Genomic DNA, 25,596 nt, shown 5'->3' with positions numbered 1-25,596 from the left:
AGTTTTAGATTGCAATAAGGTATCAATGGACTGGTTAGATGAGGGAGGATACAGAGTGGTAAATGGAATTCTCTCCAAAGAAGTGTAAGGCAATGCACTTCAGGTTGTTTAACAATAGGAGAAAGTTAAAAGTAAATTGTAGGATGTGGAGTAGTGTAGAGTGATAGAAGGATAATGAAATACATATTTCATAAATCTCTTAAGGTAGCAAAACTCTGAGCCCCACTCTGAGCATACTGTGGCTGCATTGTTTACCATGTGTAATGCACTGTAGCAACACACCGAGTTCATAATGACATTCCCAAATCTGCAACCTTTGTGATCAACAAATACGCCATTAGTAAGCTCTACTCAAAAGTTCACAACATCCTGACATTAAAATACATCACTATTCCTTCATCATTGGCTCAAAATCCTAAAACATCAATGCTTACAGCTATAAACCTTTACTACCTAGATTTCAGAGTTCAAAAAGAGGGCTCACATCTACATTGTCAAGGGCAATTAGTTCCAGATAATTGATGCTGGTTTTGCCTTCTCTTCAATCTATAAATGAATTAAACAAGAACTGTGCATGAACTCTGTTGGCATTTGAGCCAGCTCTTTTTAGTAATCTAGGAATTCTGAGTTTTCTTTGCCTCAAAAACTGACACCCATTTGTCAGAATTAACTAAAGGAAACCAGGAGATGAACGTTCAGCGAACAAACCAGTAGCCTCAGTAGCAGTTCAATTTCTAACCTTTTATTTCCTAACCAAGATTTGGATAAATGAAATGAAAAATTCATTCGTAAACTCTAAAATTCTCTCCCTCAGTTTATGATGGGATAAGAGATTAACATCCTGTGAACAACTAATTTAAAAAATCATGGTGGTTAACAGTTTAAATTAATTACCAATAGCTTAATGTGTGTTTGCATAAATTTACTGTTTTTCAACTGTTTCCAAATATCTCTCGCACATGGAAATGGTGAAAAAGTTCTTTTTGATAGTGCCTGCTATGGAAGCACCAATGCCCTTGAACGGAAAAACCTTCTAAATGTTGTACAGTAGATTGAGCTTCGTCCATCATGGATAAAGCCCTCCCCATCACTGTGCACATCTACAGGGAGCGATGTTGCAGGAAAGCAGTACCCATCGTCAGAGACCCCCACTATTCAGGCTATGCTCTCCTCTCATTGCTGCCATCAGGAAGGAGGTACGGAAGCCTCAAGACCCACGCTACTATGGTTCAGGAACAGTTATTGCTCCTCAACTATCAGCCTCATGAACCAGAGGGGATAACAACACTCAACTTTCCACAGTCCAACACTGAACGTTTCTTCAACAGATAGACTCACTTTCAAGGACTCCTTGTCTCATGTTCTCAATAGACAGTACATTGGTTATTTATTTATTACTTTGCTTGTGTTTTTTTGTTTCTTTATATTTGCTGTAAATGCCACAAACAAATTAACCTCAGGGTTCTATATGGTGACATATATATACTTTGATGATAGATTTAATTTGAACTTTGAACTTTATTGTAGCAGCTGTCAGGTGGTCGTCCAGGCAATCTTTAGGTGAACCTGAAGCTGGTCATGGCTCATGGTCAGCTTGGCTTTGCAAAACTATCCCAGTGATAATGCTCTAAAGTTGTCAAGATCATGGATGCAAAAGGGTGGTATGAGCTTAGGGTCAGCACTGAGGGACTCTGTAAGGTGAAGGCTGTGTTCAGTACATTTTTTTTTTTAACTCTGTAGTGTGTCTGCTTTTAAGAGGAACTTAACAAATAAGGAAATAAAATATGTTCTAGTGAAATGTACATATATTGTAGATATTGTTGTATCTCTCATCCACTTCCACAGTATTCCCATTAGTTTGGTTCATGGAAACCATGATTCTTGATTGATTATAAAAGAATTTAATTCACTGTAAAGAGAAACCAAAAAGCCCAAAGGAAATTGCCATTTTGGGCTAGCTATATACGTGGCAAGGTGGTCTGAATGTTGCAATTGTAGGTACTATAAGCAGTGTACAGGTCCACATGCTAAGAAGCATTCTAGCACTGCATGCAGGAGAGTGTTGAGCTGCTTCTTAAGAACAAAGTCTTATGAAGCTCCTGCAAGCTTTTCTGGATGTTAACAGTCTCCTGGCATCTTGGTACAGTAAATATACCTTTACTTCATCCTCAGGTGTGAAGAGAATACAGTTAACTGGGGGTACATACCCTGACTCAGAGGCTTCTCTTTCTGCCATTTTCTCTCTGCATCTGCATGATTTCACAATGTTTACACTAGTTTGCCAAGCTGCATTAATGTAAATATCATGGGCAAATCCTGCAGCACAGAATCAACACAACTCTTCAGGAACAAGTGTTATTTTTGCAAATATTTATGCACAAGATTTTTTTAGAAGTTAAAAGCTGTTAACAAATGTTCTTTTAACTTTAAGTATAATTTATGACATTGGTGTATTTGTGTTGTAAAATGCAAGCATAATTTTTTTTATTCATGTGGATTTTTCCCTAGAGATCAAGGATATCAGACAATCCATCATCTTTGTGTTGCTGAACCTAGTCACCTATTGCCCACTGATTTGCAACATGCTTCAAGGCTTTATTTTACTCCAAGCAGACTAGGACATGGCAGTAGTAAACTTCCAGAGTTCGTGCAGCAAGTGGAATCAGATATTTGTTCAGATGATGACTTTTCTTCCCTGGAGCAACAGAAAATAACAAGGTAACCACAATTGTTATATTTGGTTTTAAATACAACAGTCTTGAAAATTCACTCTGGATACTCTTTGGCTTAAGCATAGAGATAATGTAATTAGAAACTGCAGGATCAGCTTCTGAATATTACATTTTTCAGGGTTCAGATCAAAGTTATCCACTGACAAGCATGACCAGATTCCCATTTTAGAATTCCGATATATCAAAGAAACTGTAAAGTTGGGAGAGAAGAATGTCAGGGTACTTACATTCCTTTATTCTCTTTGTACTTATTCTGATAGCTTTTGTTTTAAAAAAAAGGCGCAATCTGAATCTTGAGCCCTTAACAGTGCCTATGAAACTCATTATCAAGAGTGGAATCTGATCTGACTACATATTGAGTCTCACTGAAGGGGATAAGAACTTCCAGTAGACTTCTTGCTGAGCTCAGTCCTACGCCAGTAACCATGCTTGGTGGATGCTCTTGTGCAAATTTCACAGACACTGTTGAATCCCTAGCATGTGACTAGAGTTAGTCACATCTGGGTCCAGGCCTTTTTCTGGACCAATCTGACAAACTACTGCTTCATTAAATTTTGGCATCTCCCTAGAGCAAGGGGTTTAGATGGGGTGGAGTTTGTTAGATGTGTTCAGGAAGGTTTCTTGACGCAATATGTAGATAAGCCTACAAGAGGAGAGGCTGTACTTGATTTGGTATTGGGAAGTGAACCTGGTCAGATGTCAGGTCTCTCAGTGGGAGAGAATTTTGGAGATAGTGATCACAATTCTATCTCCTTTACAATAGCATTGGAGAGAGATAGGAACAGACAAGTTAGAAAAGCGTTTAATTGGAGTAAGGGGAATTATGAGGCTATCAGGCAGGAAATTGGAGGCTTAAATTGGAAACAGATGTTCTCGGGGAAAAGTACGGAGCAAATGTAGCAAATATTCAGGGGATATTTGTGTGGAGTTCTGCATAGGCACGTTCCAATGAGACAGGGAAGCTACGGTAGAGTACAAGAACCGTGGTGTACAGAAGCTGTAATAAATCTAGTCAAGAAGAAAAGAAAAGCTTACAAAAGGTTCAGAGAGCTAGGTAATGTTAGAGATCTAGAAGATTATAAGGCTAATAAGAAGGAGCTTAAGAAGGAAATTAGGAGAGCCAGAAGGGGCCATGAGAAGGCCTTGATGGGCAGGATTAAGGAAAACCCCAAGGCATTCTACAAGTATGTGAAGAGCAAGAGGATAAGACATGAAAGAATAGGACCTATCAAGTGTGACAGTGGGAAAGTGTGTATGGAACCAGACGAAATAGCAGAGGTACTTAATGAATGCTTTACTTTAGTATCCACTATGGAAAAGGATCTTGGTGATTGTAGTGATGACTTGCAGCAGACTGAAAAACTTGAGCATGTAGATATTACGAAAGAGAATGTGCTGGAGCTTTTGGAAAGCATCAAGTTGGATAAGTCGCCGGGACTGGATGAGATGTACCCCAGGCTACTGTGGGAGGCGAGGGAAGAGATTGCTGAGCCTCTGGCAATGATCTTTGCATCATCAATGGGGACGAGAGAGGTTCTGGAGGATTGGAGGGTTGTGGATGTTGTTCCTTTATTCAAGAAAGGGAGTAGAGATAACCCAGGAAGTTATAGACCAGTGTGTCTTACTTCAGTGGTTGGTATGTTGATGGAGAAGATACTGAGAGGCAGGATTCATGAACATTTGGAGAGGTATAATATGATTAGGAGTAGTCAGCAAGGCTTTGTCAAGGGTAGGTCATGCCTTACGAGCTTGATTGAATTTTTTGAGGATATGACTAAACACATTGATGAAGGAAGAGCGGTAGATGTAGTATATATGGATTTCAGCAAGGCATTTGATAAGGTACCCTATGCAAGGCTTATTGAGAAAGTAAGGAGGCATGGGATCCAAGGGGACATTGCTTTGTGGATCCAGAACTGGCTTGCCCACAGAAGGCAAAGAGTGGTTGCAGACAGGTCATATTCTGCATGGGGGTCGGTCACCAGTGGAGTGCCTCCGGGATCTGTTCTGGAACCCTTACTCTTCGTGATTTTTATAAATGACCTGGATGAGGAAGTGGAGGGATGGGTTAGTAAGTTTGCTGATGACCCAAAGGTTGGGGGTGTTGTGGATAGTGTGAAGGACTGTCAGAGGTTACAGCGGGACTTTGATAGAATACAAAACTGGGCTGAGAAGTGGCAGATGGAGTTCAACCCAGATAAGTGTGAAGTGGTTCATTTTGGTAGGTCAAATATGATGGCAGAATATAGTATTAATGGTAAGACTCTTGGCAGTGTGGAGGATCAGAGGGATCTTGGGGTCTGAGTCCATGGGACACTCAAAGCAGCTGCGCAGGTTGACTCTGTGGTTAAGAAGGCGCATGGTATATTGGCTTTCATCAATCGTGGAATTGAACTTAGGAGCCGAGAGATAATGTTGCAGCTATATAGGACCCTAGTCAGACCACACTTGGAGTACTGTGCTCATTTCTGCTCACCTCACTACAGGAAGGATGTGGAAGCCATAGAAAGAGTGCAGAGGGGATTTACAAGGATGTTGCCTGTATTGGGGAGCATGCCTTATGAGAATAGGTTGAATGAACTCGGCCTTTTCTCCTTGGAGCAACGGAAGATGAGAGGTGACCTGATAGAGGTGTATAAGATGATGGGAGGCATTGATTGTGTGGATAGTCAGAGGCTTTTTTCCCAGGGCTGAAATGGTTGCCACAAGAGGACACAGGTTTAATGTGCTTGAAAGTAGGTGCAGAGGAGATGTCAGGGGTAAGTTTTTTACTCCGAGAATGGTGAGTGCATGGATTGGGCTGCCGGCAACGGTGATGGAGGCGGATACGATAGGGTCTTTTAAGAAACTTTTAGATAGGTACATGGAGCTTAGGAAAATAGAGGGCTATAGGTAAGCCTAGTAATGTCTAAGGTAGGGACATGTTCAGCACAACTCTGTGGGCCAAAGGGCCTGTATTGTGCTGTAGATTTTCTATGTTTCTATTACAGCAGGACTATTTCTGTCTTTCCTTCAATTGCATTTGCCTTTCTTTCTGTACATTGGCTTCTATTCTGATGATAAATTAGAGCATAAGTAATTTGTATATTGGAGAAATAACCTGTGAAGAATTCTATTTTCAATTCAAATTTTAAAAGAAAGTTATTATTAAGTTTACAACAATACAGATGGGCATCAGGTGGAACTGTAGAATTGTTGTTTACTTTTAAATATTGCAGGGATGGGGTCGGTCACGTTATATTACTGGATAAATGATGTAGAAAAGTGGATAAGTAAGTTAGAGAATGTGAATTTAAACCAAACTAGATCAGTTTGAAAAATTTAGGTCAATTTAAAAAAAAATTAAAAGCTGGCTAACGCAGTTAGTGTGAAAGAAACAAGTGATTATTACCTTGCCTGGCATATATATTATTCCAATCCCACACCAATTATAATTGGCTTTTAATTACCTTCTATAACGGCTGTACAGGATTACAGGAAATTCCAGTACAACTTCAGTGCATCTGGTGATGTATGATACATGCCAGACTTGGCCAGATTCTGAGAAAGAATCAGAAAATTAAACATTATTCCTGATTTATGCTTGTTTTCTTGATTTTGATCCCTTTATCATAGACTGAACTTTCAAGAATGAGGTTCAAATTTCATATCGGAGCAATATTGTTTTATTCAAGCTGGCAACTTTTATTGATTTGGCAACTGAATTATTAACAATCAGAGGATTAAAATTTGTTTCATTCCCTCTTTCTATTTGCCTGGATTATAAGCTTCTTCCTTATCTGGAAGTTCTAAAGACTCCAGACTAAGGTAAAAATGTGTGTAGTATGCTATAGAAGTTTAGTGCTTTCTGGCCCAGTCGTGAATAAATGGGAAATTGATGGAATTTGTCTCTGAAAATTGTTCTGAGAAAATTTCCACTTCAGGGCTGTGTAATTTATAATTACACATGTACCATTTGACGCCTTTCACTGCATGTTTCAATATACAGTACATGTAACAAATAAAGCTTATCTTTATTTTATCATTTGTCAGCACATTTTCCTTTCTATTTTAGCAGGGTTTTTACTATCTAGCTACTTAACCAGAGTGCTTCTTCAATGCAAATGTGGAACATCAACAAATTCCTTGTAAATAGCCAGCTGTTATCTCATTGATCACATTCATCATTGACAGAGTAATGAAAATGACAAGGCTGAAAACAATCTCCATCTATCTAACATAATTTTTTTTCTATTTTGCAGATGATATCTGGCCTCATTCTTTTTTTCCAGTTTATTAGACCTTACATTTTTCTGTATTGAAAATAATTCACTTATTTTAAGCTAATTCTGTAAATATCTTTTACTTTTTTTTATTCCTCCATATTAACAATTTTCTTCAAGTCATATGCTAATTTAGAATTTGTGTCTATATCGTTAACAAAATTTGAGTACTATGATTCCAAGACTAATTGTCATAAAATCCTATTTTTCATTTGCACGAAACAAACACATTTCCACTTTTGTTCATCATGATATATAGTTGTTATGCTCTGGAATTGTACAATCATTTGGGATAAAATAGTTAAACCATTCATTAATGCAGTGTTTCCCAACCTTTTTTAGCCCAGCGCCCCCTTAAAGCACTTTCATACTTGACAACACCCCTCTTCGGCTCAATGTACTTTCTGATGCTCCCATAGTGTAAAAACATGTCTACCATATGCTAACATGAGAAAAATGATTCTGCTTTAAATTTTTATTTGTCTGTAAACATAGCTTACACAGTACCTGTATGCTGCACAGCCACTTCGATATCAATGTGATCCTTGGGCTTGATGGTTTTTACCAAGAGTTGAAATGCAGAGATGGCAGAGGACTGAATGCGTATTTTGCATCAGTGGAAGACATCTGCAGTATACCGGACATTCAAGAGTGTCAGGGAAGTGAAGTATGTGCAGTAAAAATTACGACTGAGAAGGTGCTCAGGAAGCCTAATGGTCTGAGGGTTGATAAATCTCCTGGACCTGATGGGATGCACCCTTGGGTTCTGAAGTAAGTAGCTAGAGAGATTGTGGAGGCATTAACAATGATCTTTTAAGAATCGGTAGATTCGGGCATTGTACCGGATGACTGGAAAATTGCAGATGTTACTCCGCTATTTAAGAAGAGTGGGAGGCAGCAGAAAGGAAACTATAGACCTGTTAGCCTGACATCAGTGGTTGGGAAGTTGTTGGAATTGATTGTTAGGGATGAGATTACGGAGTACCTGGAGGCACATGACAAGATAGGCCAAAGCCAGCATGGTGTCCTGAAAGGAAAATCCTGCCTGACTAACCTACTGCATTTCTTTGAGGAAGTTACAAGCAGGGTAGACAAAGGAGATGTGGTGGATGTGGTGTACTTGGACTTTCAGAAGGCCTTTGACAAGGTGCCGCACATGAGGCTGCTTAGCAAGATAGGATCCCATGGAATTACAGGGGAGTTACTAGCATGGGTGGAGCATTGGCTGATTGGCAGAAAACAGAGAGTGGGAATAAAGAGATTCTATTCTGGCTGGTTGCCATTTACCAGTGGAGTTCTACAGGAGTCGGTGTTGGGACCGCTGCTTTTTACAATGTATGTCAGTGATTTGGACTATGGGATTAATGGATTTGTGGCTAAATTTGCCCATGATACAAAGATAGGTGGAGGAGCGGGTAGTGTTGAGGAAACAGAGAGCCTGCAGAGAGACTTAGATAGTTTAGGTGAATGGGCAAAGAAGTGGCAAATGAAATACAATGTTGGAAAGTGTATGGTCATGCACTTTGGTGGAAGAAATAAACAGGCAGATTGTTATTTAGATGGGGAGAGAATTCAAAATGCAGAGATGCAAAGGGACTTGGGAGTCCTTGCGTAGGATACCCTAAAGGTTAACCTCCAGGTTGAGTCAGTGATGAAGAAAGCGAATGCAATGTTGGCATTCATTTCTAGAGGCATAGAATATAAGAGCAGGGGTGTGATGTTGAGGCTCGATGAGGCACTTGTGAGACCATACTTAGAGTATTGTGTGCAGTTTTGGGCTCCTTATTTTAGAAAGGATATACTGACATTGGAGAGGGTTCAGAGAAGATTCACGAGAATGATTCCAGGAATGAAAGAGTTACTGTATGAGGAGCGTCTGTCAGCTCTTGGGCTGTATTCCCTGGAGTTCAGGAGAATGAGGGGAAATCTCATAGAAACATTCTGAATGTTAAAAGGCCTGAGCAGATTAGATATGGCAAAGTTATTTTCCATGGTAGGAGAGTTCAGGACAGGAGGGCACGACTTCAGGATTGAAGGACGTCCATTTAGAACAGAGATGCGGAGAAATTACTTTAGTCAGAGGGTGGTAAATCTGTGGAACTTGTTACCACGAGTGGCTATAGATGCCAAATCCTTGAGTGCATTTAAGGCAGAGGTAGGTAGGTAGATTAGTCAGGGCTTCAAAGGGTATAGGGAGAAGGCAGGGGAGTGGGGATGACTGGAAGAATTGGATCAGCCCATGATTGAATGGTTGAGCAGACTTGATGCGCCGAATGGCCTACTTCTGCTCCTATTCTTATGGTCTCGTGAAATATCTGGTTCAAGTTGTGACAGCAAAAGCCTTAAGTCCCCATGCGTAACAATGTCCAAGCAGTTCCTGATTTTTTTTTTTGTGAGTATGTGGTTCACTGCACTGAAGCCTCGTTCAACAAGGTAGAAGGATGGAAATGCAATGAAGAGCAGTTTGGCTCTTCTCTAAAGACCAGCAAACTTCATATGAGAGTGTAGCTACATACCTCAAAAGCTGACATTTTTGAAAAGCACTTTTGCTTCATTCTGAATTTGGATAATCTCTTCTTGTAAGCTCTCTTCTTGTTCTTCCATCTTGCAAAGAAATGGGTTGATTACTCAGTCCAGAATTTCTATATGGTTCAAATCCTTGAATCAATTCTAAAAATCCTTCTTCAATGACTGCAGGAGTAAGCATAACTGGCGAAATATTCTGCTATTTAATGGGTGAGTTTTAATTTTGTTTATAGCAGATATTGTATTACAAGAGTCACATTTGAAAAAAATCATTGACTATGAGATGTTGATGATGAATTATACAATGGATCGCAAGCAGACTTGGAATTTCTTTTTTTCCACATATACCACTAAACCAGCATGGTGACCTGTCATATATGGTGCTCCATCAATTCACCCTTTCACCAATTGTATTAGATTTTCCACACTTTGCTATCATTTTGGATATGTTAAGGAAGCAATGAGACCACTATCAAGGCCATTTTTAGCTTTCTTGACAAATGACTCAAGTGTGCAATGTTTTTCAAATGCTTCTTTTATCTTCTGGAACTGAGTAATACCATAAGTAGCTTCTTCAAAATGTCTTTTATGGAAATGTTCCTGCAATCTTGATGGTTTCATGGCTTCATTAGACAGTACAGTATTGAAAATAAGACACATAGGGCATTGCTGATCTGACAGAAATGGAATAAAACCATACTCCAAGTATGTAACATTGTATTGACACATGCTCTGCATTTCCGTTTCTTAGCCAGATTAGAATTCAAGGCTCACTGCCTTCAGACTCAGAGAGATCGCACCATAAGTATTTATCCATCATTAATCTAGCTAAATTAAAATTTTAAAAAACACAAACTGGGAATGCCTATTGAATGTTGATGATGGCAGCGAGTTGACATGGATAGAATGATGGTAGTGGCACGCAAAGGAATGGTGAGGCAAATATGAAGACAATCATAACAGCAAAAATTACTTTGACAGGATTCAGATTGGAATCTGAATGTTAGTCAGGACAGAACTGGTGTTTGGCAAGCTACCTGTAAACTATTCCAGTTAGCATGATTGACTAATCACGTAAGGTCTTATAATCCCCAAAGATGGTTCTTGATCACACATATGAAGCCAAGGTTGCTTTGAACACTTCAAGAGGAATCCGTGGGGGTCTGCAAGTTGACTGATTGGCTCTATTTCACCATTTGGTTCTGGTCAGTGCTGTATTGTTGCGCAACCTGTTTTCTGTAGATCTGTAGAGAAAGTTGAGAGGGTGTACTTGATTTCCCAACAGTTAAATTACATGAACTCGTTCCATGCACGAATCTCGGAAACTGTTGGGCACCCTGGTTGCTAATTTATGCATCCCCAATACTGTCTGTTTGGTTGGTAAGGTCGGATGAGATTGCTGAGATTGGGATGCATTGTGATGAGTGCTCACCCCTGCAGAGCTATAATTCTTCCTGTGTTCCAGTACCTCATCTTTTTCTTTTAAAGTATTTGCTCTACTAACAATCGGTGAGACCTCGTGCCTCGTTAGGATTCTGCTTACTGCAACCCTTCCCCCCAAGAATCTTGAATGTCCTCAATGACTTCTATTTCTTCTTATGGCCCCTTAGCACACATAAGCACCCCCATTGAGAATCACTACACTAAGGGAAGTAACTAATGCTATTGAGCCAAACAGATTGCTAGGTTCTATCCACACCTGTACCATGATACACAGTGATGCAAATATGTATACCACATAGCTCTACATACAATACTATCATCCCCTCAAAACTGATCAATAAGCTTCAAGACCTAGGCCTCAATGTTTCCTTGTGCAACTGAATCCTCAATTTCTTCAGTTTTGGACCTCAGTCAGTTTGGATTGGCAACAGCATCTCCCCAATCTCCATCAGCACAGGTGTGTCAAAAGGCTGTGTGCTTAACTCCCTGCTCTGCTTGCTTTACATTTTGACTGTGAGGCTAAGTACAGTTCCAATGCCATATTTAAGTTTGCTGATGAGATCACTGTTTGGGCCAAATTAATGGAGGAGATGAATCAGCATATAGGAGGGAGATTGAGAATCTTGCTGAATGACGTCACAACAACAAGCTCTCATTCAGTGACAGCAAAACTAAAGAGCTGATTATCGACTACAGGTGGAAAAAACTGGAGGTCCATAAGCCAGTCCAGGGGATCAGAGGTGAAGAAAGTCAGTAATGTTAAAGTCCTTGGCGTTATCATTTCAGAGGATCAGTCCTGGGTCCAGCATGTAACTGCTATTACAAAGAAGGCATGGCAGCACCTCTACTTTCTTAGAGGTTTGCACAGATTTGGCCTGTCATCTAAGACTTTGACAAACTTCTGTAGATGTGCAATGGAGAGTATACTGACTGGTTGCTTCATAGCCTCATCTGGAAACACCAATGCCCTTGAATGGAAAAACTTCAATAAGTAGTGGATCACAGGGAAAGCCATCCCCACCATTGAGCACAGTTACGAGGAGGAAAGCAGCATCCATCATCAAGGACCTCCACCATCCAGGCCATGTGCTCTTCTCTCTACTCCCATCAGGAATAAGATACAGGAGTCTCAAGTCCTGCACCACAAGGTTAGGAACAATTAATACCCCTCAATCATCAGGCTCTTGAACCAGAGGGGATAACTTCAATCACCCCAATATTGAACCGATTGCACAACCTATGAACTCACTTTTAAGGACTGTACAAGTGTGTTCTCAATATTTATTTATTTATTATGATTATTATTTATTTTTGTATTTGCACAGTTTTTGTATTTGCCTTTTGAACACCGGTTGTTGGTCTGTTTCTGTCATGTGTGCTTTTCATTGTTTCTATTCTGTTTCTTTCTATTTACTATGAGTGCCCACAAGAAAATGAATCTCAGGGTCGTGAATAGTGACATATTTGCATTTTTATAATACATTTACTTAGAACTTTTTGAACTTTTATTGGTACAATGTTGCACTTACCATAACTATAAGTTTTGGTTATTGGAGTAAATTTGTTTTCTTTTTGAAATTTTGCTATTACCATAACCAGTTAATCTAATGGCAACACAATAATACTTTTGCCTTCATTTTAAGATGAATATGGCAAAATACTTAATAAACCAAACTGCATACAACTAACATTTTCCGAATAGTAATTAAATATTTAAAAATGATTGACTTTTGCTGAATTGGAGTGATTTATAACTGTCTGAACATGTGAAGACTTGAAGGCAAGGTGATGGTGTGTCAGGTAAATCTGCAAAAATCAATGGACTGTGGATGACATTCGTTGCCAAAATCTGAAATGCAATAAACCTGAACAATTATAGATTTCAGAAAGTTTTAAAGCCCCTTGGGCTTGTATCATGACATTGAAAAATATTTAAAGTGTCTTTAAACCTAGATATATTATCATTATTTTACTAACAGAAAATCAATATGCAGTATGATTACTATAATCTAAACTCCCCTCTATTCACTTAATTTAACCCTTTATTTTGAATATGGAAAATAATGATCTAGATAAAAATGGATTAAATATAGATCTTTCTTGTTTAAACTTGAAATCAACCAAAGCTTAAATGGGCTTGGTTGTCACTGGTACTACAATAAATTATGTAGGTATTGCTAATAACTATTTCAGTCAGCAAGCATTTGCTGATTCATCATCTCATCACTTTCAGATTTATTTTCACTATAAGAAGAGGGAGATAACTGTCTTCATTTTTATTCATTGATGGGAAATAGTTATTACTGGCGTAGCTGTCATTTAATGCTTATCCCTGGAAGCTCTGGGAAAAGTGGGCCATCTTACCTTTAGTTTGACAGCAAGAGACCATAAAACATAGGAGCAGACTTAGGCTATTCAGCCTATTGAGTCTGCCGTGCCATTTCATCATGGCTGATTTATAATCCCTCTCAACTCCATTCTTCTGCCTTTTCTCTGTAACCTTTGAATGTATCAGTCTCTGCTTTAAATATACTCAATGACTTGGTCTCTGCAGCTGTCTGTGGCATAAAATGTCCACAGATTCACCACCCCCTGCCTGAGAAATTCCTCCTCATCACTGTTCTAAATGGACATCCCTCTATTCTGAGACTGTGCTGTCAGATCCTAGACTCACCCACTATAAGAAATATCCCCTGTTCATCCACGCTATCTAGGCCTTTCAATATTCGATACGTTTTAATGAGATCCACCCCCTCAGAATAATAAACTCCACTGAGTACAGGCCTGGAGCCATCAAACACTTCTCATATGTTAGCCATTTCATTCCCAGAATCATTCTCATGTATCTCTTCTGGACAATCTCCAATGCCAGCACATCTTTTCTTAGATAAGGGGCTCAAAACTGCTCACAATATTTGAAGTCCGATCTGACCAAAGCTTCAGCATTGCATCCTTGCTTTTATATTTCGGTCCTCTCAAAATGAATGCTAACATTGCCTTTCTTTCCACCAACCTACAAGTTGACCTGCAGGGAATCTTGCACAAGGACGCTCAAGTCTCTTTGTACCTCTGATTTTTCTCTCTGCTCTTCCCCATTTAGAAAATAGTCTAAGCCTTTACTCCTTCCACCAAGTTTCATGTCCATACACTTCCCTTCACTATATTCCATCTGCCACTTCTTTGTTCATTCTCCCAATCTGTCTAAATACTTCTGCAGACTCCCTCCTTCCTCAACACTGCCTTCCTCTCCACTATCTTCATATCATCTACAAACTTGGCCACAAAGGCATCAACTTTGTCATCTAAATCATTGACCTATAATGTGAAAAGAAGCAGTTCCAATACCAGTCCCTGCAGAACACCACTTGTCACAAGCAGCCAACCAGTGAAAGCCCCCTTAATGCCTCCTACTAATTCGCCAAACTTCCATTCATGCTAGTATCTTTTCTGTAATAGCATGGGCTCTTATCCTGTTAAGCAGCTTTATGTGTGACACCTTGTCAAAGACATCCACTGACTCTCTTTTGTCTATCCTGCCTTTTATTTCCTTAAAGAATTCCAACAGAGTTGTCAGGCAATATTTCTCCTTTATAAGACTATGCTGACTGACCCATTTGATCATGTGCCTTCAAATATCCCAAAACCTCCAACCAACGGATTCTAGTGTCTTCCCAATTACTAAAGTCAGGCTAACTTGCCTATAATTTTCTTTCTTCTGCCTCTCTCCCTTCTTACAACTGAATAGCTTATGCATAGTTTTTGGAATCAACAAGTTTGGTGTAGGAGTCTTTTTATTATTTTTGACCATACATGAGTATCATTAGTACCTTTGGAACTTATGAAATGGTATTGAGTTGAGTAATTCTACGATTTTGATTGTGTGGCAAGGAATGGTGGTATTTTTTTCTTCAGTTAATGTGGGGCTTGAAGTTGAACTTGTAGGAGGTAGCACTTAAATAAATTTGATGAATTGTCCTTCTTGCTGGAAGTGCCTGCAAATTTTACATCAATGTAGTAGTCTCCATTTGGTGAAACTTATTAAAATTGGAGTATTGCAATATAGTTATTCCTTGGGAGAGGACTGGAATGAGACCTTGTTGAGTTAGTAGGCACGGCATAATTACATACTGTCACAAACAAGGGAAAATCTGCAGATGCTGGAAATCCAAGCAACACACATAAAATGCTGGAAGAACTCAGCAGGCCAGGCAGTATCAATGGAAAAAAGTATAGTCGACATTTTGGGCTGAGACCCTTTTGGCAGGACTGGAGAGAAAAAGATGAGGTATATATTTAAAAGGTGGGGGGAGGTGAGAGAGAAGCATGAGGTGATAAGTGAAACCAGGAGGAGGAGAGATGAAGTAAGGAGCTGGAAAGTTGATTGGTGAAAGAGATACAGGGCTGGAAAAGTTGGAGTCTGATAAGAGAGGACAAAAGGCCATGGAAAAAAGAAAAGCGAGGAGCACCAAAGGGAGACAATGGGCAGGCAAGGAGATAAGATGAGAGAGGGAAAAGGGGTTGGGGAATGGTGAAGGGGGGAAGGGCATTACCAGAAGTTTGAGAAATCGATTTCATGCCATCAGGTTGGAGGCTACCCAGACAGAATATAGGGTGTTGTTCCTCCAACCTTTGTATGGCCTCATCACAACCCACCCATAGGCTTGTAATAAATTGGGGAATAGTGGGATGAGGAAATGGCAGAAAAATAAAGATACTATGCTTGTCTTAATGCATGAAAATACTGAAATCCTCCTGGAATTAGTGGAGGTTCAGAGAAAATTAGGAGCTCCAATTGTGACTGTAATCAAAGTCACCAGAGAGACACTGAAACTGGTGATATAGAAGTTTTTATTTGTCACAGCAAGCAGGCACCATTCTGAAGACGTTCTCAGTAGAGGCTCACAAACTCAAAGTACGTCACAGTTTTATACCCTTAAGATCAATTGTCACAGTAGGTGATTCAATACAGTTTTAATAGTTTCAATGACATTGTTTATTTCAATGCTTTGGGTTGACAGTGCTTCCTTTGAATTGCACATCTGCAGTGGGAGACACTTCTGAATGTTCAAGTACTTTTTCTAATTGTAAGCTTCCCTGAAATTATGTACAATAGTGTAAAGTACTTAAACCCATATTTGCCTGGATTATGCAGGACAATTAACACAACTCTGTTGTTTGACGCATATATAAATGTCTCGTGCACCATTTTGCAAACCATATCTCTTCGTTTGTAGGCTAGTTTAACTTCAATTTACTGCTTGCAATTTACAATAAGAACTGAAGAATATTTCTTCTTGAATTATTACCTGCTCTATTCACATAACTCCAGAATACTCCCTAATTTACCCTCCTCTTGGCTCCTAGACAGAACTCTATGCCAGGAAGGCCAAACATTAAGGAGGACCTAATTAAGTAAAGCACCAAAACTACCCTTCTTTTGGGATCCCTTCCTCAATTACTAATCTATCATGTTGTTGTGTACCAACATCAACACTATCTAACATCCCTAATAGGCTATATTCTCTTTGCCCCATCAGTATCTTGATAGGTAAAACTCAGAAGTGGCTGTCAGTAGTTACTCTGTGCAGGGACACCAGTGGTAACTGAATCAGGTTCACAGGCAATAGTTCACATTCCATGCCAGAATCAGAATCAGGTTTAATATCACTGGCAACACACACAAAATGCTGGAGGAACTCTGCAGGCCAGGGAGCATCTATGGAAAAAAAGTATAGTTAACGTTTCGGGTTGAAACCTTTAGGCAGAATATCAGCGACATATGTCATGAAATTTGATGTCTTTGCGGCAGTAGTACAATGCAATACATAATAGAAAAAAAAATTGTGAATTACAGTAAATATATATAGTTAAATAAGTAGTTCAAAAATAGAAATAAAAAATAGTGAGGTAATGTACATAGGTTCAATGTCGATTCAGAATTTGGATGGCAGAAGGGAAGAAGCTGTGGGCCTTCAGACTTCTGTACTTGCTTCTTGGTGGTAGCAATGAGAACAACGCATGATCTGGGTGATGGCGTTCCTTGATGATGGACACCACCTTTTTGAGGCATCACTCCTTGAAGATGTCCTGGATTCTACAGAGGCTAGTCCCCATGATGGAGCTGACTAAGTTTACAACTCTCTGCAGCTTATTTTGACCCCCCATACCATATGGTGATGCAGCTAGTTAGAATGCTCTCCATGGTACATCTAGAGAAATTTACAAGTGTCTATGATGACATACCAAATCTCCTCAAACTCCTAATGAACTATAGCTGCTGTCATTTCTTTTTTGTGGCTACATTGATATGTTGAGTTCAGGTTAGATCCTCAGAGATATTGACACCCAACAACGTGAAACTGCTCACCCTTTCCACTTTTGTTCTCTTCATGAGGACTGATGTGTGTTCCCTCATCTTACCCTATCTGAAGTCCACAATCAGTTCTTTGGTTCTACTGATGTTAAGTGCAAAGTTGTGGCTGCAACACCTCTCAACTAGCTGATATATCTTGCTCCTGAAAGCCTTCTTGTCACCATCTGAAATTCTGCCAACAATGATTGTGTCATCAGCAAATTTATAGATGGCGTTTGAGCTGTGCCTAGCCACATGTTCATGGGTGTAGAGAGAGTAGAGCAGTAAGCTAAGCACACACCCCTGAGGTGTGCTAGTGTTGATTGTCAATGATGTGGAGATGTTATTTCCGATCTGCACAGATTGTGGTCTTCCAGTTAGGAAATCGAGGATCCAATTGCAGCTGGAGGTACAGAGTTCCGGGTTGTGGAGCTTTTTGATTAGAACTATAGGAATGATTGTGTTAAATGTTGAGCTGTAGTCAATAAACAGCATCCTGACATAGGTATTTGTATTGTCCAGATGATCCAAGGCTGTGTGAAGAGCTGATGAGATTGCATCTGCTGTAGACCTAGTGTGACAATAGACAAATCGCAGTTAGTCCAGGTCTTTGCTGAGACAGGAGTTAATTCTAGCCATAACCAATCTCTCAAAGCATTTTATCACCATAGATGAGAGTGCTATTGGGTGATAGTTGTTAAGAAAGCTCACCCTGCTCTTCTTGGGGACTGGTATTATTGTTGCCCTTCTGAAGTAGGTGGGAACTTACGACTGTAGCGAGGATAGATTGAAAATGTCTTTGAATACCCCCACCAGTTGGTTGACACTGGTTTTCAGAGCCTGACCAGGTATTCCATTGGGGCCTGTCGCCTTGCTTGAGTTCACTTTCTTGAAAGGCAGCCTGATGTTGACCTCTGAGACAGAGATCACTGGGTGACTGGGTGCTGCAGGGATCTTCATAACCATGACAGAAGGTTATCAGAATAATCTGACAAGTCTCTCAGTCCCTTTGATTGATGTTTAGGATGGTTTGTGGTGGTCTCTGTTTGAATGGCTGCAAGGACCTCACCCTGGTAGTCCACCCTCCTGAAATGTCCTTTTGATAGCCTGCCTGACCACTGAAAGTGCCCAGCTCATTTGTGTTCACTCCCATTCTAGGCTGAGTGGCTGCCTTGAGATGCTGTGCGCAATTCTTCTCTCTCTCAGTCTGCCTTGCTATCAAAGTTGTGGATCTTGATGTTTCTGCCATAACTTGGATCCTTTCCCATCTATTTTCCCTATTCTTATCTATATAATTAATCATCTACCTCCCAGAACCAGTCTTCATTACAAAGTACAGATACCATTATCCTTTAACACTTTATGCACAGCTTGCTGACACTGTTTGTGTCTTCTGCATTTGTATGTCTGTTCTCTTTTATCTGTGGGTCTGCTTCCATCAGATGTGCTCAGATGTGATGTAGTAAGCTATTGTTCATCATTTAGATTCTTTGTAATGACACTGTTAATGGATGGACTTGATCCTTGTTCTGTCTGTGAGGGAAACAAGACTGTGTCCACTGGCTGCCTCGCTCAGTCTGTACGCAGACAGAGTTGTCATTTGTCAGAAGCATCACCTGTGTTACTATCCACTGGGAATGAACCCTACCTTTGCAGGCAGCTCTCTTACCATGACTTGGTCACCTGACTGTACGAGGACTATCTTACCTTCCTCAGGCTCTCTTTGAACAGCAATATCTTGCTGCTTTTGCTTGATCCCTCAACATGTTAACCCAATTACAATGGTCCTTTACATTTCCATATAATCTGACTAAATTGGCTCCGGTAGCTTTTTCCTGTACACTTTCAATTTCTGTTGACTTTTTCCTCTATTGCTCTCTTTGCTCTATAATCTGCACTTGTATTTCCTTTCTGAATCTTTCTCTCCCCTTTCTGGTAAGCCTTTAATTGCTGCTGTCTCTACAGGCAGCTCTACTGCTTCTAACACTTCTTGCTTGTGTTTGTCCCCTACCCTTGGGACTTCCTGACATAATTCACACACATTGTCATGTATCTTGACCCTACTTGAGGTTGCTACTCTGTGAATCATACATGTTTGCTGTCTCTGTCTTGCCCATGTTATTTCTCCCTTTCCTGTAAGAATGATTAGCTTCTGCCTTACTTAGAGTGTCTATCCCCAGACCTCATTGTTGGGCACACCCAAAGTTTTGCAGGAAGCTGCACTCCCTCAATCTCAAGTACATGAGGCTCATTTCTCCTTGCTCTCATTGTTTCATCCCCTGCACTGGTAATGTAAATTACCTCTCCAGTTTGGGCAAGGGTAGATCAGATATCAATACTGATGGCCCTGTATCCACTAACATTTCACATTGTTGACTCCCACTGCAATTTGCCTAGTGCCACAATAGGTCTACAGTGGATGCAATCTCATTGGCTCTTCACATGGCCTTTGATCACCTGGACAACCCTGATACCTATGTCAGGATCAGGCTGCTGTTTATTGAATACAGCTGAGCATTTAACACAATCATTCTTACAGTTGTCATCAAAAAGCTCCAGATCCTGGACCTCTGTACCTCCTCTTGTAACTGGATTTCCGGTTTCCCCACCAGAAGACCACAGTCTATGTGGATCGGAAAAACCATTTTAAGTTTGCTGATAATCAACACTGGCACATCTCAAGGATGTGTGCTTAGGCCCACTGCTCTACTCTCTCTACATCCATGACTGTGTGGCTAGGCATGGCTCAAGTGCCATCTGTAAATTTGCTGCTAACACAACTGTTGTTGGCAGAATTTCAGATGGTGATGAGATGTACAGAAGTGAGATAGATCAGCTTGTTGAGTGATGTCGTAGCAACAACCTGCACTCAATGTCAGTTAAGACCAAAGAATTGATTGTGGACTTTGAAAAGGTTAAGATGAGGGAATACACACCAGTCCTCATCAAGGAATCAAATGTGGAAAGGGTGAGCAATTTCAAGTTCCTGGTGTCAATGTCTCTGAGAATCTGTCCTAGGCCCAACATATTTATGGAATTACAGAGAAGGTATAACAGTGGCTATATTTCATTAGGAGTTTGAGGAGATTTGGTATGTCACCAAAGATATTCACAAATTTTTACAGATATATCGTGGAGAGCATTCTAACTGGCTGCATCACCATCTGGTATGGGGGGGGCACTGCACAGGGTCGAAATAAGCTGCATCACCCAGCACATGCCCTCTTCTCATTGATACCATCAGGGTGAAGGTACAGGAGCCTGAAGGCACACACTCATGGGTCAGGAATGGATTCTTTCCCTCTGGCATCAGACTTATGTATGACATTGAATCCATGAACACTACCTGACTACTTTTTTCCCCTCCCTTTTTGCACTACTTATTAAATTTAATTTAAAAAAATATGCTTCCTACTGTAATTTAGTTTTTTATTATTATATATTGCAATATTGCTGCTGCAAAACAACAAATTTCATGACATATGCCAGTAGTATGAAACCTGATTCTGATTTTGATTTTAATAAACTTGTCTATATCCGTGGGTGACGAGTACTGACAATGGTACTTGCTGCAAGCTATTTGACTTGGATGCTGTTTTCACTAGCTCTATAATCTAGTCAGCAATGAAATCGAGCTGTGAGGGTGCTGCTTTCATATCTGCTTGTTTTGGTGGGTGACTCTCACACCTGTCTCTCCTTTTACGACACTGTCTCAAACTTTGGCCTGTTAGGCCACAGCTGTTACACATCATCTCATTCTATATCTGTTTTGGCAGTTTCTTGCTAGGTGCCCCAGTTGCTAGCATACAAGTCAAGGTCGATCCCACTACTAAACCCAAATCTAAATCTTCCTGGTGGCCTGAGCTGAGGCCTTCCTTCAGCATTTTCAGGAAGACTGGATCATCCCTCCCTGCATTGTCCAACCCAGAGTATTCATCAAATGCTCGATATTTACAGTCTAAATAATCCCCCTACATAATCATCAGCTCTCTGAACTGCCAACATTATCATTCCCCAGTTACTCTCACCGTCAGTCGTTGCCTTACTTCCTCCTTATTACAGCTGCTCCCACTAGTTGCCCATGTACCATTCCACCCTCCGTGAGCCATATTATCCCACATACTACTAGGGCATTTTGTTTTATTAACACGTGAATTTCAATATTTATCTTCAAGCTTGCGCCAAAATTCTGAATTCCCACAAGCAACTAGGTGAGTGCAGCTCAGACAAAATGCTGTGCTTCTCCCCGGGGTGAAGGGTCTATGAATGGTGTTAATCAATGTCAAGGGTTGGCTCTGGTCATCAGGATTCTCGACTTCTTGTCTGACCTCAGTAGGTACCATCCTAACAGATATACCTGGGTATAACCTCTCCCTTAAGTATTTCCACACTAATTCCTATATTAAGCAAAATGTAAGGGATGGATAAAAAATTAATCAGTACATATTTGAAACCACTGAGTATGTACTCTGTGCCATTGAACTCATGATATCTTTGTTGTATTCTTTTCAATATAATACACACACCCCTCTGGCATCCTGAACAGTGAGTCTCCACCTTTCACAACTGGTGGCCAACTCACCAAGCTACACAAAACTGTCTGAAAGCTGGTACCTTATGCAAATACACATGCATGCACACGCACTTTGTAGGCCTGAACAGATTTAAGCATGGGGTGCTACTCTTAAAAATACTCATCCCCTTAGACTGCTGAAGTTGCTGGCTACAGAGTGGGTCACAAATGTATCTCGAATGAGCCCCCAAATGTTGCGACTGTGATTGAAGTCACCAGAGGGACACTGAAGCTGGTGATATAGAAGTCTTTATTCATCACAGCAAGCAGGCACCGTTCTGGAGATACTCAGTAGAGGCTCACAAACTTATTACATGATATACAGGTGTTCCCCCGCTTTTCGAACGTTCGCTTTACCAAACCTCACTGTTATGAAAGATCTACATTAGTTCACTGTTTTCACTAACAGAAGGTGTTTTCACTGTTACGAAAAAAGACAGCGCGTGAAAAAAAATCAGCGCGCGCCTCGAGCAGCCGCTGCTCCCGGGATTCGGAACAGCATTCTCGCTGGCATTGCTGCCTGTGAGCATCTGTGTTTATGTCGATTTATTTTGAGCAGCCGTTTGCAAGATGAGTTCTAAGGTATCGGAAAAGCCTGAAAGAGCTCGTAAGGGTGTTACACTTAGCGTAAAACTAGACATAATTAAGCGTTTCGATTGTGGTGAACGAAGTAAGGACAAAGTGAGTTTGGCTTGTGGAAGTTGACGAAGATGATGTTGAAGTGATTTTGGCATCCCGTGACCAAGAACTGATAGATGAAGAGCTTATGCAATTGGAAGAGGAAAGGATAACAATCAAAAACAAATACAGTAGTGAAAGTGAAGTCGCCCAGGAACTGAACGTGAAGCAGCTGCGTGAGATTTTTGCTGCAATGGTAAAGTATGACTTTAATTTTGAGAAGGTACGTCGGTTTAGGGCATATTTGCAGGATGGTTTGAGTGCTTACAAAGAACTGTATGATCTAAAAATGCACGAGGCTAATCAGTCAAACAAGCCTTCCACATCAGCCACAGTAGACGACGAACCTCGATCTTTGACATCGAGGCAGGCAGACATAGAAAAAGATGACCTGCCTGCCCTGATGGATGATGAGATGACACCTCAGTGTCCCACTACCCCAACCCCCGGGCTGCGGACTGATACATTGCCGCGGAGAATGCAGCAGTAGCCGGGAGGCACACAGCACATCTTCAAGAAAAAAAGCCGAAATAAACAAGCTAATTAATTAGGTGCCGCCCAGCACGTAAATGTCGGCCCAGGTCAGAGGCAATTGCTGATTGTGTCGTCTCTGATCTGGGCCAACATTTACATGCCGGGCAGCACCTAATTAATTAGTTTGTTTGTTTCGGCTTTTTTCTTAAAGTTGTGTTGGGTGCGTCCCAGCTACCGCTGTACCCCTGCATGCTTTGCGGATCGGTATCGGTTCACTGCCCGGAGGGTGGGGGCCACTGCACCACCCCAACCTCCGACGGCTCAGCCTAACACACCATTATCAGTGTGCTCGGCGTTGTCCCAGTCCCGGTAAGTGAAACTACACTATACATACATTATTTCTACTTTATATTGGCTGTGTATTTTTACGTGTTATTTGGTATGATTTGACAGCTTCATAGCTTAAAGGTTACTGGACAGCGCTTGCGTAAGATTTTCGCTACCGAGAACAGTGCAGCAATGATTGTGGAAAAGTATTTCTACTTTATACAGGCTGTGTATTTATCATATCATTCCTGCTTTTACTATATGTTACTGTTATTTTAGGTTTTATGTGTTATTTGGCATGATTTGGTAGGTTATTTTTGGGTCTGCGAAGGCTCACAAATTTTTCCCATATAAATTAATGGTAATTGCTTCTTCGCTTTACGACATTCCGGCTTACGAACCGTTTCATAGGAACGCTCTACCTTCAGATGGCGGGGGAAACCTGTATCTTTAAGATCAATGGTAACAGTAGGTGATTCAATACATTTTCAATTGTTCAAATGGCATTGATTACTTCTGTATTGACAATGCTTCCTTTGAATTGCACGTTCACAGTGGGAGACAACCCTGAATGTTCAAATATCTTTACCAGTTTCAAACTTGGCTGAATTTAGTTCCAATGGTGCAAATTACCTAAACCCATATTTGCCTGGATTGCTGCAGGTTAATTAACACAACCCCATTGTCTGACACATATCCAAATGTCTCATGCTCACCATTTTGCAAACCTTAGTCTCTTAGAATGAGAAAATCTGCAGATTCTGGAAATCAAAGTAATACACACAAAATGCTGGAGATACTCAGCAGGCTAGGAAGCATCGATGCAAAAGAGTGAACAGTCAACATTTTGGCCCCAGACCTTTCATCAGGACTTGTAGATGGTGGATACTCCAGTAATCTTCGGAAATTGCAGAGATGCTAGTACAGTTTCTGGATATTAGAAGACAGTGAATAAGCTCAATGGCCACTTTATTACATACAGAAATGTAACCTGCTGTGGTCTTTTGGTACTGTAGCTCATCGGCTTCATGGTTCAATATGTTATGCATTCAGAGATGCTTTTCTGCACACCACTGTTGTAAAGTGTGGGTATTTGAATTACTGTCACCTTCTTGTCAACTTGAACCAGTCTGGCCATTCCCTTCTGCCCTCTCATTAACAAGGCATTTCCGCGCACAGAACCTTTGGTCACTGGATGTTTTTTTTTGTTTTTTTGCACCATTCTCTGTAAACTCTAGAGACTGTTGTTCCTATAAATCCCAGGAGATCAGCAATTTCTGAGATACTTAAATTATGGTCAAAGTCACTTAGATCACATTTCTTTCCCACTTTGATGTTTGGTCTGAACAACAACTGAACATCTTGACCATGCTTTCATGCTTTTATGCATTCAGTTGCTGCCATGTGATTGGCTGATTAGATATTTGCATATTAACAATAAGGGGCACAGAATACCTTATAAAGAGGCCACTGATTGTATATGCTGCTGAAAAGGCAAGTGAGGAAAAAAATCGGAAATTTTAAACTTTGTAAACTAATAATACTATTGAGCAGTCAATATAGATTCTTGAAAGTGAAAAAATGTTTATATAATGCATATGAGGAAAAGTTAAATTCATGCAATTTATATTCATTAATTTTTGGAAGAATGATGTGCTGCAGAACTAAGATACAGTGAAAATCTTTGTTTTGAATGCCATCCAGGCAGGTTATTCCAAACATAAGTACATTGAGGTAGTACAAAAGGAAAAACTATAACAGAATGTAGAATGTAGTTTACAGGAAAAAAATGCAGTGCCAGTGATGGGCAAGTGCAAGATCATAACGAGGTAGATTGTGACATCAAGACTATTTTGATTGTACAAGAGTCTTATAACAGCATGATCAAAGCTGTCCTTGAGCCTAGTGATAAGAGTTTTGAGTTTCGTGTTTTCTGCCCATTGGGGGTGGGGTGGGGTGAAGAAGGTAAGTTGGCTCTTTTATTGTATTGACTTCTTTTCTGAGATAGCTGGAAATGTTGATGGTTAGTGGAGGAGAGACTGGTTTTCTTGATGGATTTGCTGTGTTTATAGTCCTCAACAATTTCTTGTGGTCTTGGACAGATAAAACCACAAAAAGTTGCACTGATATAACTGTAACATGGGCAGATACTTAAGAATATGTAAAGTTGACAGGTATATGCTAATCACAACAAGCAGGATAAATCTAACCTCAAGTTATTGCAATCAC

General features: G+C 40.3%; 1 protein-coding gene across 1 annotated transcript in view; it reads left to right on the top strand.

Annotated features, from left to right (window-relative positions):
- Window positions 1-25,596, top strand: part of ttc6 (tetratricopeptide repeat domain 6) — a 323,626-nt gene that overhangs the window by 67,411 nt on the left and 230,619 nt on the right. The window contains exon 6 of the mRNA XM_072279505.1: window positions 2,509-2,718. Within this exon, the coding sequence (XP_072135606.1) occupies window positions 2,509-2,718 (210 nt within the window). The remainder of the gene's footprint in view (window positions 1-2,508; window positions 2,719-25,596) is intronic.

The sequence above is a fragment of the Mobula birostris genome, chromosome 1 (assembly GCF_030028105.1).
Source record: "Mobula birostris isolate sMobBir1 chromosome 1, sMobBir1.hap1, whole genome shotgun sequence".
In the NCBI taxonomy this organism is placed as follows: domain Eukaryota; kingdom Metazoa; phylum Chordata; class Chondrichthyes; order Myliobatiformes; family Myliobatidae; genus Mobula; species Mobula birostris.
The sequence above is the reverse complement of the archived record's forward strand: the minus strand, read 5'-3'. Positions and strand labels throughout refer to the sequence as shown.